At 33.6% G+C, this 13493-nt stretch overlaps 2 protein-coding genes across 2 annotated transcripts; one reads left to right on the top strand and one right to left on the bottom strand.

The window, feature by feature from the left end:
* The first annotated feature begins 277 nt into the window (after positions 1-277).
* On the top strand, positions 278-1991 carry LOC141667521 (transcription factor MYB30-like). The gene is made up of 3 exons (XM_074474045.1): positions 278-413; positions 685-814; positions 1151-1991. Exons 1-3 carry the CDS (start codon positions 278-280, stop codon positions 1806-1808), a joined length of 924 nt encoding a protein of 307 aa, XP_074330146.1. The 3' UTR covers positions 1809-1991.
* A 4550-nt stretch (positions 1992-6541) lies between these two features.
* On the bottom strand, positions 6542-7636 carry LOC141665926 (uncharacterized). The gene has a single exon (XM_074471912.1). It carries the CDS (start codon positions 7634-7636, stop codon positions 6542-6544), a length of 1095 nt encoding a protein of 364 aa, XP_074328013.1.
* Between the last annotated feature and the right edge of the window lie 5857 nt (positions 7637-13493).

Genomic DNA, 13493 nt, shown 5'->3' with positions numbered 1-13493 from the left:
GAATAAGAATGAAAATGAGGTAGTACTTTTCAATGTGATATTAATGGTGGTGGGAATGAAAATTTGTAAAAAAAAATCAGTTGTTGACTTTTGTAAGAAAAAAATAGAATTAGATATTGTAAGTTAAGTAGGTAAACAAGGATTTATGACTTGAGTATCTTCCATTGGTATATATACCCACTCACTCTGCAACTCATTCTGCACAAAAGAGCTTCTAACATCTCTTACATATATATACTCATACTCTATTATATTGAGAGAGAAGGAGAGGAGAGAGATGGGGAGGCCACCTATTGCTGAAAGAATGGGAGAGCCAAAGAGAGGACCGTGGAGTCCTGAAGAAGACATCACATTAGTATCTTACATTCAAGATCACGGTCCAGGCAATTGGAGACTTGTTCCTAGAAATGCTGGTATATATGTATATAGTCTTTAGTTATTTTAATACAATACTTTGTTGAAATTTAGATAACAAGTGTACGAGATAAATGAAAAAGAAGTTGTGCAGAAAGTCCCCCTGTAGAAGAATAAATTCTATTCTTCGAAACATAAAGATGATGCCCGGGTGTTTACATTACTTTCTTCTTTTTTGTTTTATCACTCTTAATTTTTATGGGTCATTTTGTGAGTTTTTATCAGCTTATATATCCTGATCAGTTATGTACATTTTATGTGATATAAAAGGGTTGCAGAGGTGTGGTAAAAGCTGCATATTGAGGTGGAAGAATTATCTCCGGCCCGGCATAAAACGTGGAAACTTCACTCCCACGGAAGACATGGCGATTATCCGTTATCAAGCTCTCCTTGAAAACCGGTACTGCCTTTTTGGACTACTTATTTCTCTTGGTTTTCAGGGACAATTAAAAGATGAATTTATTGGTCTAAAGATTTTACGAAAAATTCTTGAAAGGTCTCTAACTATTTTAAACAAGTATTTAAAAAATCTTATTTATGATTTAGGAAATATAAATTCAAATTCAGATTTAAGTCCATACAACTACAAGTGTTAGACAAAATGTGCATTTGTACAAAAGAAGATTTCTATAAACAATATTGATCCGATTAGAATGTATTATTCTTTCTTTTAATGTATATCGGAATGTTGATGGAAATAACAATGCTAAATTTTTTTGGTTGCATGTACGTGTAGATGGGCTGCCATAGCTGCACACCTGCCTTGTAGGACTGGCAGTGACATCAAGTACTACTGGCATACCCATCTGAAGAAGAAGCTGGGTACAGTTAATAGCTCTGATGATGAGAGAGCAAAGACCCATGAAGGCTCTACACAAAATGGGGATGTTGTTACTTTTGGATTGGACTGCGAAAAAGCCAACTATGAAAAGAGGCTTAAGAATGCAACGGCAGGGAACTCAATGACTACTACTCCACAAAATAATGAGATGAGCATCTACGATGACACTGGAATCTCTTGCCTGACATCGATTGAGAATTGGATGCTTGAAGATGATTTGGCTCCTTTTCCTCAGCTTCTTTCTGCCCCGGCTCCTGTTCATCAGGCTTTCCCTAGTACGGCTCGTGTTACTGGTCCTCAGGCTCTCTCTGCTCTGGCACCTCTTCCCATATCTCAAGTTTTTCCTGCTCCAGAACCTGCTCGGAGTCCGACTGGGCTGCTTGAAAATACTTATGCTTATGTTCCCCCATTTTTTCCCAATATGGTTTCTGCTCCGGTTCCTCAAGTTTTCCCCGCTCGACTTTCTGCTACTGTTACTCGGGTTCCTCCTGCTCCAGCTCCCCATGTTTACTCCTTTCCGCGTTGGTCAGATTTCTTTCAACCCATTTACTGATCATTTGATCTGTAAATACATGGTTGGATGCCAAGTGGTTGGGAGATAATTTGCTAAAGCTTCCTTTCCTTTTAATTTCAAGTTGTAGTATGGTGCTGTCTTTTTACTTTTCATTTGCTTGTTGTTTTGGTTAATTTGGATTCTCTTGTAGTGGGCTGTGGGATTAAGTACTATCAATCAATAAATGGGTTTTTAATTACATTATTTTTTTCCCTTTTGCTAGTTAAATTACAATTAATTCAAAGAAATAAACGATTTTTTACAGTATTTTAATCATGCACTTATATTGGAACAATTTTTTTCCCAACAATTTGAATTAGTTGAGATATTGATTTTAGCAATTTAGTTACTTTAAATTTTCTTACAATTGTGTTTGAATTGTTTGAGAAATTAGCTACACCTTAACATTTTTCAACATTATCATCCTGCAAATCCAAATAAAAAGTAAAACTGTTATTATTGAGTTTGACCGGACCAACTTACAACTATCTTTACTATTAATAATCAGAAATCGGATGATGCAATTAATTGTTAGTAGATGTTGTAACAATTAGGTTAGTAAACATATATAATTTAATAATTTCACCGGGACAAATTAAAATTTAGTAATTTAAAATTGTTAAATTTAATTGGAATTATATTACAATTGTGTTACAAACTAATATAGAATATATTATATAGAGAGCATTACAAGAACACAATTACTAAGAGAATAGAGAAGATTTTCATTTCATATATCAATCACATATCTTACAATGGTTTATATAGGGCTAGAGTTTGTAGGTTACAAGTAGCATGAAAAGCTAAATGGTGTAAAATGAAAAGCCAAAGGGTGTGAGAATTAATGGGGTAAGTTGTAAGGTTAAAAGTCATTCAAATATATAACACTCCCCCTTGAATGACTCGTATAAACAACATGCCTCATTAAAACCTTACTAGGAAAAACCCTGTGGGAAAAACCCTAGTGAAGGAAAAAGAGTACATGTGTTACACGTGTAATAAAGAGTGCATTATATCTCCCCCTCATTTTAACACGACTATGAAAATCAACATAGATCTCGAAATTTACGCATCCCAATCTTGTGTACCAGCTTCTCGAAGGAAGATGTAGGAAGTGCTTTTGTGAACAAGTCTGCTGGATTTTCACATGATCGAATCTGACAAACATCAATTTCCCCCCTTTGTTGAAGTTCATGGGTAAAGAAGAACTTTGGATCGATGTGCTTTGTCCTATCACCTTTAATGTAACCTTCTCGAGTCTGAGTTATGCATGCTTCATTATCTTCAAATAAAATAGTAGGGCTTCCTTTATTGACTAACAGACCGCATGATTCTCGAATATGATGGATCAAAGACCTTAGCCAAACACATTCTCGACTAGATTCATGTAGCGCCAATAACTCAGCATGATTCGAAGAAGTTGCTGCAAGAGTCTGCTTTGTAGACCGCCAAGATATTGCGGTATCACCATATGTGAATACATAACCTGTTTGTGATCTTCCTTTGTGTGGATCAGACCGATATCCTGCATCTGCATAGCCAACTAATTCCACTTTTGAGTCTTTAGAATAAAATAAACCCATATCCATTGTTCCTCGAAGATATCTAAATATTTGTTTCACACCAGTCCAATGTCTTCGAGTTGAAGCAGAACTATGTCTTGCAAAAAGGTTGACAGAAAATGCAATATCAGGACGTGTACAATTGGCAAGATACATTAGTGCACCAATGGCACTAAGATATGGTACTTCAGGACCAAGAAGTTCTTCTCCCTTTTCTCTTGGGCGGAATGGATCCTTATTCTTTTCTAATGATCGTACAACCATGGGTGTACTCACAGGATATGCCTTATCCATAATAAACCGTTTAAGAATCTTTTCAATATACGAAGACTGGTGGACAAAGATTCCAGTAGATAAATGTTCAACTTGAAAACCAAGGCAGAGTTTTGTTTTACCCAAGTCCTTCATTTCAAACTCCTTTTTCAAATATTCAATCGTCTCATTAAGTTCATCTGGGGTTCCAATGATGTTTAAATCATCAACATATACTGCAATGATAGTAAACCCCAATTTTGTCCTTTTAATAAAAACACATGGACATATTACATTATTGGTATATCCATCTTTCAAAAGATATTCACTGAGACGATTGTACCACATACGACCCGACTGTTTCAATCCGTATAATGATCTCTGTAATTTAATTGAGTAAATCTCTCGGGGTCTTGAACTATATGCTTCAGGCATTTTTAACCCATCAGGGATTTTCATGTAAATGTCACTATCGAGTGATCCATACAAGTAGGCAGTTACAACATCCATTAAATTCATTCGGAGCCCTTCTAGAATTGATAAACTTATTAAAAATCTGAATGTTGTTGCATCCATTACCGGGGAATAAGTTTCTTCGTAATCGATTCCCGGTCTTTGTGAGAAACCTTGAGCAACAAGGCGTGCCTTGTATCTCACAATTTCATTTTTCTCATTTCTTTTACGCACAAATACCCATCTATATCCGACGGGTTTTATACCTGCAGGTGTTTGGACAATAGGTCCAAAAACTTGGCGTTTTTCAAGTGATTTCAGTTCAGCTTCAATAGCTTCTTTCCATTTTGGCCAATCATTTCTTCTTTTACATTCATAGATCGATCTAGGTTCATGATCCTCGATTTCCTCAAAAATGTCAAGTGCAGCTGCATATGAAAATATATCATCCATGATAATTTCTTTTCTATTCCACCTTTTTCCTGAAATGACATAATTTATCGAGATCTCTTCATTGTCAACAATTTCAGGTGTTTGATCATCTTTGGAAGACGTTTCTTCAGTGATCATCAATTCTACGATGTCATTTGATGTTCCAGCTTTATTATCAAGTCTCCTTGTTTTTCTTGGAGTTTTATCCTTGGATCCAATAGGTCTTCCACGCTTCTGGCGTGCTTTAGACTCATTTGCTAGCATGATTTTATTATCTTCTTCAGGAAGTTTAATCTTACAAGGAACATTAACAGCTGGTATATGTGACTTTGTCACATTTTTGACATCAGTAAATGCATCAGGCAATCTATTTGCGACTTCTTGTAGGTGGATAATCTTTTGAACTTCAAGTTCACATTGATTTGTACGAGGATCATAATGAGACAGGGACACTGCATTCCACAAAATTTCTTGCTTTTCTTTTTCAAATTTTGTCTTATCTCCCCCTAATGCAGGAAAAATTGTCTCATCAAATTGATAATCGGCAAATCTTGCCGTGAATAAATCACCAGTCTTGGGCTCCAAATATTTAATAATTGAGGGAGAATCAAATCCAATATATACCCCTAATCTTCTTTGGGGTCCCATTTTTGTTCGTTGGGGAGGGGATATTGGAACATAAACAGCACACCCAAAAATTTTCAAGTGAGAGATATTTGGTTCTTGACCATTTACCAGTTGCAGTGGGGAATATTTATGATAAGAAGTCGGTCTTAACCGAACTAAAGAAGCCGCATGTAATATTGCATGTCCCCAGGCAGTAGTTGGTAAATTTGTTCTCATAAGTAATGGTCTCGCAATTAGTTGTAGCCTTTTAATGAAAGACTCGGCAAGACCATTTTGAGTGTGTGTGTGGGCAACAGAATGCTCCACTTCAATCCCAATAGACATACAATAATCTTTAAAAGATTGGGATGTAAATTCTCCTGCATTGTCCAATCGTATTTTCTTTATATTATAATCAGGAAATTGTGCTCGTAATCGAATTATTTGAGCAAGGAGTCGTGCAAAAGCAACATTATGAGTGGACAATAAACTAACATGTGACCATCTTGTTGATGCATCAATGAGTACCATAAAGTACTGAAATGGCCCACTAGATGGGGTAATTGGTCCACATATATCTCCTTGAATTCGCTCCAAAAATTTTGGGCATTCGATTGCAACTTTCACAAGGGATGATTTTGTTATCAATTTTCCTTCAAAACAAGCAACACATGAAAAATCTTTGGACAATGGAACAATTTTGTTTTTGAGTGGATGTCCATTTGAATTTTCAATAATTCTTCACATCATTGTTGAACCCGGATGGCCTAAACGATCATGCCATATAATAAAATTTGTCGGGTCAACAGATCTTGTATTAATAGTCATGTGTGACTCAACTGGATTTATGAAAGTATAATATAATCCATAATTATATGATGGGAGTTTTTCTATCACATGTTTCCTCCCTGAGATAGTAGTCGTGATACACAAATATTCACTTTCAAGTTCATTTGTTGTCTCAATATGATAGCCATTGTGGCGTATATCTTTAAAACTCAAAAGATTTCTTTTTGATCGGGTGGAGAATAGTGCATTTTCAATCAACAAACATGTACCATTAGGTAGCACTATACTTGCTCTTCCGGAGCCTTCAATTATATTTGATGCACCCGATATTGTATTTACATTAGCTTTGGCTAATGTTAGATGCGAAAAATATTTTGATCTTTTAAAATTGTATGTGTGGTTGCACTATCTGCCAAACAAAAAGATTCCTCATCTTTTATAGCACATGATGAGAGGTTGCTGGCCATATTTCTTCACGAAAAATAAAATAAAATTAGAAGTAGAGGTAAAACATCTCAAGTACTTCATTAAAGAAAATTACATAAGCAACTGATAAGGATGATTATCATAGTTCAAAAATTAAGTACTAACAATCCAAAATAAATAAGGAAAACGTTCAACAAGCAAGTAAGGCCTTTCTTAATTATTCTTAGGCTCATCACCACCAAATTTAGGCATATTCACATCGACATCTTCAAAGAAATCACCAACTTCCATGTGAGTAAAGGCCGAAGGATCAACTTGGCCATCACTTCCAAGATGTGCTTCAAGATGAGCAATCCCCAAAGGATCATTCTGTTCGGTGAAATTAGTTTCAACATTTTTCAAAGATGCTTGATATAGGTCAGCAAAGTGCTTGGAGGTACGACATGTACTTCTCCAATGACCTTTCATTCCACAACGGCTACAAGTACTTTCACCCTTTTTAACCATCGTACTTCCCTCGGGTTTCTCCTCATTTGTTTTCTGTTTTTGATAGTAAGGCTTCCTTTTAAAGTGGGGGCGATTTTGTTGATTTCGGCCTCGACCACGCCAAAATCCATGACCACGGGCACGCCCACGTCCACGCCCATATCCATGCCCACGTCCACGTCCAAATGATTTATTATCTCTATATTCATTATTAGTCACCGCATTCACTTCAGGGAATGGTGTTGAGCCAGTGGGACGTGCTTGATGATTTTTCAGCAAAAGTTCATTATTTTGTTCAGCAAGAAGCAACACAGAAATAAGCTCAGAATATTTCGTGAATCCACGTTCACGATATTGTTGTTGCAAGAGCATATTATTGGCATGGAAAGTGGAATATGTTTTCTCCAACATATCTTTATCGGTGATATTCTCGCCACATAATTTCAATTGAGATGTAATTTTGAACATGGCAGAGTTATACTCGCTCACACTTTTATAATCTTGCAATCGCAAGTGTAGCCAATCATAGCGAGCTTTAGGAAGTATCACCATTTTCTGGTGATCATATCTTTCTTTGAGATCTTTCCAAAGAGTTGATGGATCTTTAATAGTCAGATATTCAGTTTTCAAGCCTTCATCAAGGTGATGGCGAAGAAATATCATGGCCTTTGCCTTGTCTTGTTCAGAGGTCTTATTTCCCTCTTTTATGGTGTCACCGAGACCCATTGCACTAAGATGGATTTCAGCATCAAGAATCCATGTCAAATAATTTTTGCCGGTGACATCAAGTGCGTTAAACTCAAGTTTCGTAAGATTCGACATTTTCACTAAAAATAAACAAAACTCGAATCAACATCAATATTTATGCACATAAATATAATGCAGTGCGATAATTTTTTATGACAAGATAACAAATAATTTGCGAAAGAAACAGATTATCACTTATCAAATATACTCACTTAAACAAATATAATATATTACACATAATGATGCATTTAATCAACAAGTTTAATAGAACATGATTTTAGTTAAGTCTCAGAGACTAAAATATATGCTATTCATTGATAACAACCCATCTTAGTTAACATGACAATTATTAACACGCATGCACAAGTAAAACAAATATAAATTACTGCTACATCAACTCTTAGTCACGGAAATAGATTATAAAAGCTGCAGGAGACAAGGCATAGCCTAGCTTTTAGTTTTTAACTATTCGTGCAAAGTGCAAATCTCCCTAAATTTGTACAACCAAACTGTTGGCTTTAACATGGCGTTGTAACAGATACACATGCATTTTAATTACGCACAGAATATTAGCATAAATGATTAGTACAGAATATTATACAGGCATCCACTTATATATTTAACCACCCGCAAAGTGTAATACGTGAACATGACAAATATGAACTAAAAGAATAGACTAGCATGTTATGGATCTAGTTTTACTAACATGCAATCATGCCTGCGGTAATATATTCATTTAACAATTAAAACATGGGCATACCTTTTATAGAGACAGGAAGTAATGATCACCCAGCTAGTACTAGTACTTGTGTTGACAAGAAACTCGTGTAAACTCGTAAACCAACTTCTCCTTCTGGTGCACCCACAGATCTTATTAGCTTTCGTGCTGATAACGTGTTACAAACTAATATAGAATATATTATGTAGAGAGCATTACAAGAACAAAATTACTAAGAGAATAGAGAAGATTTTCATTTCATATATCAATCACATATCTTACAATGGTTTATATAGGGCTAGAGTTTGTAGGTTACAAGTAGCATGAAAAGCCAAAGGGTGTAAAATGAAAAGCCAAAGGGTGTGAGAATTAATGGGGTAAGTTGTAAGGTTAAAAGTCATTCAAATATATAACAAATTGCGAATTATTATTTATAATTATATAATGTCAAAATTATAAGATTTTGTTATTATTGTACTACCATAAGCACAAGATTATAAATTTATAATCGGCATAAAAACGTTAATCAAATTTCATTATTTAAACGAATTATCCCGACTAACAACCTAATGACATTTTCATTCATGAATATAAATAGAAATTGTTATTAAAAAATAAAAGTAATTATGTAAAATATAACTAGAAAACTTAAAATTAAAACATTAAACTCGCATAATTATAATTTTATATCTCAAATAGAATAAGTTTAAAAAAGATAGAAAATTTGCCAAAAATATCAAGCTATTCAAAAAAAAAATTGAAAAAAAATCAATTTGTCTAATTTCTTACGTATACACAAACTCATACTTTTCTTGACTCTAGATACTCACCATATTCTTCACCCACTCTCTCTCCATTCTCTATGTATCACTCTATTCTCAATTGTTTTCTCTGTATTCGATCTAATTTCTTCTGATTCTAGTTTCAAGTTTCATGTTGTTACGGAAATCATACTTCACCGGTAATTTCATTTCTTGAGATTTTTGTTATATATATATATATGTATACACACATATATACTGTTTTAAAATTCGTGAATTATTTATAATAATATATTGTATAATGTTTTTAATTTAATTTGAATTTAAATTTTTAATATATAAAATTTATTTATTTAAAATTTAAAATTTATATAATTTGATGATAATCATAAATACACATTAAATTTTTGAAATAAGCGGTATTTAAAAATAACATTAATGATTGAAATATATACTCTTACTGATATTTATAGGGGTGTTTACAAAAGATAATTATATTTTAATTATTTTTAGTTTGATTCTTGGCTTGTTTGAGTCCGAATCGACTGTATACAATAATTTTTATTAACCGCTATAATATCCCGCAATTTTTAAAATTAGATTAATAATAGAATAATAGAATAAAATGAATTAAAATTAGATGGGGACTAAGATTTAAAATTGAATTAGAGTTTTGGGCCTCAAATTTAGATCATATTCTAATATGGATAGGGTTTGTATTAAATACACCATATTCATATTACTTGTTTTTAATAATAAAATTCGTAGGGCTATTTCTCATTAAAATCAGCAATCTTATAAAATTCGTAATTAATTCATCATAGGCAGAATTCTTTGATTCCTGACTTTTCGGAAAGATCTTTTCTTTCTCTACAACTTTTGTGTTTTGCATTTTTCAAGATAACATCGTTTAGAGGGTCAAAATGGCTATATTCAGATCTGATCAGGCTTTGAGGTAAGTATTTTTTGACTTACTTTTATTTTCGGAAAAGTTTTGATACCCTGATTTTTGAATTTCGTATAAGATATAAAATTTTGTTTCGAACTGTATAAAAAATAAGATACGAGAATCTTTTGAAACCCAGTCTCTACGTTTTCGAACCCGTTCGTAATTTACACTATAGTTCCGAAACTAGCATTAGATACCCTTATTAGGCGCACAAGTGTGCAACTTTAGATACCTATTAAGGGTGTGTAATTATTGAACTTTAGATGCCGACCACTGGCAAAGTGTGTTATAAAAAATAAGAATAAGAATTAGATGCCGGCTACTGGTAAAGTGTGACCGTAGATCAAGACTGTGGTATTTTATAAGAATTATCGTTTCGTTCTGTTTCGTTATGTTTTACCTTGTTATAAATTCTGCTATATTTTAGATTCTGAATTTTGAACTATAAAACTTTGGGTTGGATCAACTTTAAAAATTGATTTACAAAATTATAATTGTTTTGAGAAAAATCCTTTTAATAAAACACCCATTGATTTTCGGTTAAATAGTTAGTCAATTTGTACTTGCTGAGTTTTGTAGCTCACCCCTTTTAATATTTTAGGTTCGAAATTTGGAGCTGAAGGGTTTTTAGCACATAAACGCAACGAAAACGTAAATTTAAATCTTAAAAAAACCGAAACCCTCCGCAGGATCCATGTGAAAAATAATATTTAATTCGTAGTTCAGTATGTTTACCTTAAGAAACTTTACGTTAATGGAAAGATGGAGGTCGTTAATGGCGATCCAAAAATGATGAACGGAGATCCTTAGCAGCTGCTCCTCAAGTGTGAAGCACTCCCCCGGTATCCACCAAGAAAACGATGTAATGAAGGAGGAGGAAATGGAGAGAATTAGGGTTTTGTAAATCTTTTTGGTTGAGGCAAAAATAGGGTCTATAATAGTATATTTATAGGCAAAATTTTCAGCTGAAAATTTTGCCATAAAATATTATTATTATTAACCCTTTATTATTCTCACTAATAATTAAAACACCTTTTAATTATCAATCCTTTTTCTAAACTCTTTAGAAATAATTCTCTCACTTGATTTAATTTCTAAAAATTAAATTCTTAATTAATAATATTAAGAACCTTTTCTTAATTAATTTATAATCAATTAAATCTCATTTAATCAATTATTAAATTTGCCAATTAATTATTTATTTCATAAATAAATAATTATCAGCCATTATTAATTAATTCCTCCACCATTAAATCATTCGCTTTTATGGTGTGACCCTGTAGGTTCAATATTAAGCCGGTAGTAGAAATAAATAATAATAAAACTATTTTATCATTATTTATATAAATTCTCTAATTCATTAAATATGATTAATTAATTAATCATATTTATTCTACATCGTGAGGGATACTTCTCAGCATCTCGCGACTATCCAAATAATACGAATTCACTGCTCAGAATACCAAGAACCTATTCAGTGAGTAGTTACCGTACAATTAATTCCTTCTACCCTGCAATGTCACGATTAAATACAAGGCATGGAACTTGTGTCAAGCCTATCTTATTTAATCACTTGCTTTCTCATTCACTATGCTTAGTTCTATTTAATGTAAATTAGAAACTCCTTTCTAATTTCATTCACTCTGGCCAGAGATTCCTGAACTAACATAAGTGGATCAGCATTGAACATTCTCTTCCTACACTGGAAGGGGTAGATCCTTTATTGATCATACACTATCTTCGTGTACAAATTCCTATACCCAGTAGAGCCCTTATAATTGTCCCTTGAGACTAATAACTAAATCAAAGCATAGTTCAGTGTACACAAGATGACTATGATGACCTCAAATCTAAGGATACTTGTACAACTATCACTATGTGAACAACTACTGACACGTGAGTGAACTCCATCAGTTGTTCAGCTGTGTGAGTCATGTTCAGTGAACTTATTCTATAATAAGCACCTACATACTAGCTACAGTGTCACCACACAAATGTCTATGAGAACTGACATCCTTCATAATGAAGCAAGCATAGTATGTACCGATCTTTGCGGATTATTAATTACCAGTTAGTAATCCTACGACCATGAACTATTTAAGTTTAGAGTTATCATCTTTTAGGTCTCATTATTATGATTTCATCACAATCCATAAAAAGCTTTACTCTAAACTGTGGTATATCTTATTTAAACATTTAAATAGATAGAGCCCGCAATAAAAATAAAACAAGCCTTTTATTAATATCAATGAAATCAAAATAGATTACATAAAAGTTATTCCTAAATCCTCATACATGATTGGACTTAGGACATATCTCTTTCAGGAGCATATTAAGAATAAGGATGAGAACAGTGTGGAGATATGTGTTGATTAGTTTGTGCTGTTCGATTAGAATAAAGACTTTCGTGCCATAAAAATAAATTTGATATCTTTTTAGACAATTATTATCGGATTTGTGGAGCCGCGTATCCGTTTTTCTGAATTTGATTATTGAGTTTGACCGGTGCTTTGACCTTCGTGATATATTAGAATTATCGAATAAGAATCTATTTTATTGAAGTTTTGGTATTTAGAATTAATAGTCCAGAAGTGCGGGTTGTTACAGTTGGTATCTAGAGAAGGCTGTCCTTCAAAATGTGTTAGGTATGGGACTAGTACATTCCCTAGGATTCGATCTTGTGGACCATAGTTTGACCATTGGTATATCAAGGGGTAGACGTGTCACGAATTTTAGGATTGTTGTGAATTTGGGGACCAAATTCTTTTTAAGGAGGGTAGTATGTAATATCCCGTAATTTTAGAATTAGATTAATAATAGAATAATAAAAAGGTATTAAAATTAGAAAATGACTAGGTTTTAAAATTGAATTAGAGTATTAGGTCTAAAATTCGGATCAGACTTGAATACAGATAATTTGTAGGTTAGGATATAGGGTTTTGTATCGTTATAAATACATCTGTAAGGTCCTGTAAGAGGGCTATTTTAAGCTAGAAGGGGGGTTGAATAGCTTAATTACCAATTTAAAAATTGTTGTGGCGTTTTAAAATATATTATCCCTTTTTAAAACTTTACCGAGTAGTTATGCAGTTTATATGTGCGGAAAATAAAGTGCAAGGAAAGAAAATACCACATGGTGATTTTATCCTGGTTCGCGATGGTGCAACCTCTAATAGATTCGCTCACCCCTACTCCAGTCCCCGAGCTCCTCTCTCGGACTCGGGATTTACCCTTATAAAAAACTCGCTCCTTTAGTAGGCGGAGAAGCCTTTACACCCTTTACAAGTATTTATCTTGGTGCGTAACACAAGGGTCACCACCTCAAAATAAATGTATTATCTACACAACTTATCTTATACAATAACTCCCCGCTATTTCTTCAAAGTTGTTGTAGAGCCTTTGTGTGGACTTGGCTTCCTTAGCTTTTGTCGGTCTTGGATCTTAGTGATCCGGTCTGGGGTCTTTCCTCTTCTTCACGGTGCAAAGACTACTAACTCCCCGTTA

Source organism: Apium graveolens, chromosome 6 (genome assembly GCF_009905375.1).
Source record: "Apium graveolens cultivar Ventura chromosome 6, ASM990537v1, whole genome shotgun sequence".
Lineage (NCBI taxonomy): Eukaryota > Viridiplantae > Streptophyta > Magnoliopsida > Apiales > Apiaceae > Apium > Apium graveolens.
The sequence above is the reverse complement of the archived record's forward strand: the minus strand, read 5'-3'. Positions and strand labels throughout refer to the sequence as shown.

Excerpts from the sequence above, each read along its gene's own strand:
- LOC141667521 (XM_074474045.1), top strand. The coding sequence starts at position 278 with ATGGGGAGGCCACCTATTGCTGAAAGAATGGGAGAGCCAAAGAGAGGA. Across the intron at positions 414-684 it reads ACTTGTTCCTAGAAATGCTG|GGTTGCAGAGGTGTGGTAAA; the intron begins GTATATATGTAT and ends GTGATATAAAAG. Across the intron at positions 815-1,150 it reads CAAGCTCTCCTTGAAAACCG|ATGGGCTGCCATAGCTGCAC; the intron begins GTACTGCCTTTT and ends ATGTACGTGTAG.
- LOC141665926 (XM_074471912.1), bottom strand. The coding sequence starts at position 7,636 with ATGTCGAATCTTACGAAACTTGAGTTTAACGCACTTGATGTCACCGGC.